The sequence below is a fragment of the Salmo trutta genome, chromosome 39, assembly GCF_901001165.1.
Source record: "Salmo trutta chromosome 39, fSalTru1.1, whole genome shotgun sequence".
Classification (NCBI taxonomy): domain Eukaryota; kingdom Metazoa; phylum Chordata; class Actinopteri; order Salmoniformes; family Salmonidae; genus Salmo; species Salmo trutta.
Window position 1 is genome coordinate 20,871,120 of NC_042995.1, and position 6,000 is coordinate 20,877,119.

The 6,000-nt window shown below is 41.2% G+C and overlaps 1 protein-coding gene across 4 annotated transcripts in view; it reads right to left on the reverse strand.

Moving 5' to 3' along the window:
• Window positions 1–5,510, reverse strand: part of LOC115179842 (glycogen synthase kinase-3 beta) — a 55,555-nt gene extending 50,045 nt beyond the window's left edge. The window contains exon 1 of one of the 4 annotated variants that reach the window (XM_029741677.1): window positions 4,537–5,510. In XM_029741677.1, the coding sequence (XP_029597537.1) occupies window positions 4,537–4,624 (88 nt within the window). In that variant the 5' untranslated portion in view covers window positions 4,625–5,510. The remainder of the gene's footprint in view (window positions 1–4,536) is intronic. The other 3 variants (XM_029741679.1, XM_029741678.1, XM_029741680.1) reach the window with 3 other exon arrangements.
• Window positions 5,511–6,000: the final 490 nt, after the last annotated feature.

Genomic DNA, 6,000 nt, shown 5'->3' on the forward strand with positions numbered 1-6,000 from the left:
TCATGTTTTCGGATGAAAAGCGTGCCCAGAGTAAACTGCCTAATACTCGGGCCCAGAGTATTTGCATATTATTAGTAGATTTGGATAGAAAACACTCTGAAGTTTCTAAAACTGTTTGAATGATGTCTGTGAGTATAACAGAACTCATATGGCAGGCAAAAACCTGAGAAAAATCCAACCAGGAAGTGGGAAATCTGAGAATTGTAGTTCTTTTGAATGCCTATCGAAACTACAGTGTCTGTGGGGTCACGTTGCACTTCCTAAGGCTTCCATTGGCTGTCAACAGCCTTTAGAAACGTGTTTCATCCTTCTCCTGTTACTGGGCAGAAAATAGGAGCTCAGTCAATGAGTGGACTGCCTGAGGACAAAGGACTTGGTGATGCGCGAGCCCGCCAGCGCGCCCCTCCTTTTTCCTCTGTAATGAATACGCCATTGTCCGGTTGGAATATTATCTACGTTTTATGTTTAACCTCTCTGGCGCATGTGGGACGAACTCGTCCCACCTACGTAACAGCCACTTCAATCCAGTGGCGCGATTTTTGAATCGTTTGAAATACTATTACTTCAATTTCTCAAACATATGACTATTTTACAGCTATTTAAAGACAAGAATCTCGTTAATCTAACCACACTGTCCGATTTCAAAAAGGCTTTACAACGAAAGCAAAACATTAGATTATGTCAGCAGAGTGCCCAGCCAGAAATAATCAGACACCCATTTTCAAGCTAGCATATCATGTCACATAAACCCAAACCACAGCTAAATGCAGCACTAACCTTTTATGATCTTCATCAGATGACACACCTAGGACATTGTGTTATACAATACATGCATGTCTGTTCAATCAAGTTCATATTTATATCAAAAAACAGCTTTTTACATTAGCATGTGACGTTCAGAAAAAGCATAACCCCCGCAAACTTCCGGGGAATTTACTAACAGTTTGCTAAATTACTCACGATAAACGTTCACAAAAAGCATAACAATTATTTTAAGAATTATAGATACATTACTCCTCTATGCACTCGATATGTCCGATTTTAAAATAGCTTTTCGGATGAAGCACATTTTGCAATACTCTAAGTACATAGCCCGGCATCACAGGGCTAGCTATTTAGACACCCAGCAAGATTAGCCTTCATCAAAATCATATTTCCTATAAGAAAAATGTTCTTACCTTTCCTGTTCTTCGTCAGAATGCAGTCCCACGACTTCTACTTCAATAACAAATGTAGGTTTGGTCCCAAATAATCCATCGTTATATCCAAACAGCGACGTTTTGTTCGTGAGTTCTAGACACTATCAGAATACTAAATCACGGTCTCGCGCATGGCGCATTGGCGTGACAAAAATTTTCTAAATATTCCATTACCGTACTTCGAAGCATGTCAACCGCTGTTTAAAACCAATTTTTATGCCATTTTTCTCGTAGAAAAGCGATAATATTCCGACCGGGAATACGCAATGAGCCTAAACAGCCGAATTAAATTTCCCCACAGGGGCGAATCGTGCACGCGCCTCATTCAAAGGTCCTCTGATCCGCCACTTACCAAAGGCGATAATGTGTTTCAGCCTGAGGCTGCCTCGTCAACCTTCAGGTATTTCCCGGGTTCTGAGAGACTATCGGAGCCCTGGGAATTGTCACGTTACAGCTAAGATCCTAACTTTTCAATAAACAGATGCAAGACGCACGACTCCTTGTCAGACAGGGTACTTCCTGCATGAAACCTTGTCAGGTTTTTGCCTGCCATAGGAGTTCTGTTATACTCACAGACACCATTCAAACAGTTTTAGAAACTTTAGGGTGTTTTCTATCCAAACCTGGACAATAATATGCATATTATAGCTTCTGAGTTGGTGTAGGAGGCAGTTAAAAATGGGCACATATTTTTTCCAAAATTCTCAATACTGCCCCCTAGCCCAAACAGGTTAAAAAGACCCTAAGGATTGATTGTAAACAACGTTTGACATGTTTCTAAGAATGGCAATGGAACTATTTGACTTTTCGTGTCTGGATTTACGCTCGCGCGTTATGCCTTTGGATAGTGCTCTGAACTCACAAACAAAACGGAGGTATTTGGACATAAATATGGAGTATTTCCAACAAAAATAAAATTTCTTGTGGAAGTAGGAGTCCTGGGAGTGCATTCTGACAAAGATCAGCAAAGGTAAGAGAATATTTATAATACTAATTCTGAGTTTAGTTGACCCCAGAACTTGGCGGGTATCTGTATAGCTTGCTTTGATGGCGTGGTATGTACTCAGAATATTGAAAAATGTGCTTTCTCCGTAAAGCTATTTTAAAATCTGACACAGCGGTTGTATTAAGGAAAAGTATATCTATAATTCTTTCAATAACTGTTGTAAATTTTATCAGCGTTTATGATGAGTATTTTTGTAAATTGATGTGCACATTCACCGGTTGTTTTGGTGGGAATACATTTTCTGAACATCACACACCAATGAAAAATTGGGTTTTTGGTTATAAATATGAACTTCATCGAGCAAAAGTCCTATGAGTGCCATCTGATGAAGATCATCAAAGGTTAGTGAATATTTTAGCTGTATTTTGGGTTTTTGTGATGCATGTCCTTGCTTGGAAAATGGCTGTGGTTTTTCTTGTGAAGTTTATGTCCTAACATAATCTAATTTTATGCTTTCGCCGTAAAGCCTTTTTGAAATCGGACAATGTGGTTAGATTAACGAGAAGTTTCTTTAAAATGGTGTAAAATAGTTGATTGTTTGAGAAAATGAATTTGAGATTTTTGCTGTTTTGCATTTCGCGCCATGCTATTTCACTGGCTGTTGAATAGTGTGTCCCGCAGGTGGGACGGTCACGTCCCACCTAGCCCAGAGAAGTTAATATGCATATATTTCCGTTAATTCCCATATATTTTTGTTAATTCCCATGGAAAGTTTCCGCCTCTGAATATTCCCCAAAATGTGCAACCCTACATGTAAGTCTTCACTGATGTGTGAGAAAAGAGCACAGCCCACTGTCATCTTATGTGCACACATAAACAGGATGACTCTCCAAAGATGGTAACTTGGTTTTGGTCTATTTATAATATTATTTGCTCTCCAAGAGTTGACCAGGCTTCTCAGTAGACAGACATTTTAAAAAGCACTAGTAGGTCAGGAGGACTGACTGTGTGGAGTCATATGACCAACCATAGACACCTTCAGAGACGTAGGCAGACACCAGATGCTGCGGACCAATCAGAAAGTCCCGGTGCTACCCCCATTGCCTGGGGTTTGCTGATGCTGCACGGCAGAGCAGGGGCCAGCAGCACTCCATCCGCTGAGCAACTTGTCAATTATTGAGCTGAACAAAGTGCTGATGAGCTAGCTGTGTGACCTGGCTGGCTGTGTGTGAAGCTCCAATAGTAGTAGTAGTCAGAACTAGCCTCATTTACCAGATGTTCAAGCTTTACTAGAAGTAGACCTATGAAGCCAAAGCATCCAGTACATAGAGAATTTAGATTAATATGAATGAATTTAGTGAAAGGCTGATGCTCCTATGTGACAGTTATTCTTTTGATGAACCAAGCAATTTTATATTGGCATTAGATTTGAGTATAATGACATGGAGCTACAATGGAATCTATGGAAAAGTTAAGCAACGTTTTAGGTTATCATCCCACTTTTCACAAACTCTTTGTCAAAGACCAATGGTCAGATACTGCGGGTCACACCTGACCCAACAGAATAGCAAAACCGACCTGCAGTACATACTGTAGGCTCTCCAATCCAGTGGACAGTCACCTCTTTCTGTCCACTGGTCTGGATTCATTCTGCAGCCCCAATGCTTCATCTGATCAGCCATGTCTAACCTACCCCTGCTCGATACCCGAGAGTGCTCGATCAACACTACCCCTGGTCTGTCTGACTGCCTGCCTCAGAGCTGCAGGGTGGGGAATGAGAGGAGCGGACATGACAGTGTACCTCTAGGCATGCCCTATCAGCTCTTTCACCAATCCATTGTTTCAGTACTCCCAAAAATCAAAGGGTCAATCTCTAGAGTCTAGACTAGAGGGATGGCTCAAATGCAGTGATCACTCCTCCTGCCAGAGACATTTTGACTAGCTTACACATGGAACACTACAAGCAAAGATACTTTTGCATTTAAGCTATTTTATGGTCGATAATAATATCATCAGTGATCATTTGGAAAACTCCAATGGTATCTTACCATCCATTTACATTTCGTATTTTCACGTTTCTCAATAATCCCAGACATATGCTAATAACATCATGTAAAATACCAGACGGTGGCTCTAAACGCACTAGTTGGGTCTAGGTGACAGCGGTTAACTAAGCTAATGCCCAGGACAGTGATTGGGAGAGTAACGTTACTGACAGAAAATATGGGGTTATTCTAGGTATGGATCCATATGGCATTTCAGTATTGAATGTGAATTAGGCTAGGCCTAATCCACTCCAAGAGAGAAATATTTGCCCTTGTATCATAACAGCAGCAGAGTATTATGACAAAAAAAGCACAGAGAAAATGTTAGCTCTACGGCCATACTTACTGCTGACTTTCATACTGCCAAATGCTGAGGGCTGCGGCACTGCTTTGCAGCTCTCTGCGAATGAGGTGGTTCTGGGCCGACCCGACATATTCCAATCCAAGATATCCCTGCTTCGTCTTCAGTCGAATCGTACTTTTTCCCAGTACTATTAGTCTTCCGACTGTCCTCTGTAGAATGCGTTGTTTTTATAAATTTTAAAAGAAAAGTGGTAGCTAATTCCACGATAAGAGGTCTGCTTCTTCTTATATCGTTCTAGCACGAGCTAGCCAGCCAGCTAGCTAGCAAACTAATGTCGAACCGGTCAGCTGTGTCTGGTCTCGAGCTGTCGTCCAGCCACATTCAGCAATAATCTGTCATCCCTTTTATTTTGTAGGTTCCTTTCACTTACCTAGGCTAACGTTATAAAGGCATTCTATAAAATAACGGCCTGAGCCAGGTGTCTCATAAATTGGGCCTCTCAAAGTTGCCAGTACATAAAAAAAAAACACCGCGGTAAAGAGGAATAGGCTGCCTACAATGGCATGAACGACAAGTCTGCTTACGTTGAATGATTCTCAAAATAAAACAATATCAGGTCCAATAGCTAATCTTCATATTCTTGTATTGACACTAAAGGATCCGACAGCACCAGCCATGGCGGCTCCCAGTCTCAGACCGACCAACATTCAAATCGGACACAAATGAACAAAATTCCCGATTTCAGGCCGAAAGAAACGCACCGACGTTTCTTTGACAACTTCGCCCCCATAAACACAGAAGCAATTGTCGATAGTCCCTGCTGGCTGACGACGACGTGAAATACTATTCCAAATGTATTTATTTGTTGAAAATAGTCATGCTACAGCTCCACTAAATGTGAAATTCTCTTTTGATTCCTTCTTTCTCTGTCTGCTAGTTCTCTTTGTCAGACTACGACTAAAACAACGCAAACTACGTAAACTATTGAGTGGGTGAACCTCTTTCACGATTTCCACTAGATAGCCCAGCTACAAAGTCAAAGTGCCTATATTGTAAAGGTTCATGAAAATAAAACATACATTTTTGGTCTTAATTTAATTTAAGGCCATGGTTAGGCATACGGTTAGCAGTGGGGTTAGGATTAAAAACACATTTTAAGAAAACACATTTTAGAAATGGGCGGGGTGTATGACTTTGTGGCTATGGTAACTAGGGACAAACCTCTACGCAAATCTTAAACTACGGGAATATCGAATTGTGCACGCTCAGGCAGACGCGAGGGGGGTCACGTCGACCAATCCAAAGCGAATCCATACGAAATGTCTGTAGAGACCTCAAGCCCAATGAGCGCGTTGATGTCTCTAGTCAACTGCCGCTATTGTCAAGAAAAATAAAAGGTACTTCGACATAACCACATAATGGTGCAGTAACGTGTGTTCATGGATGCCAAGGAAAGCCAGGCTTTGCCAAATATTTGACAAGTAAAACAATTGAAACATTCTCTTT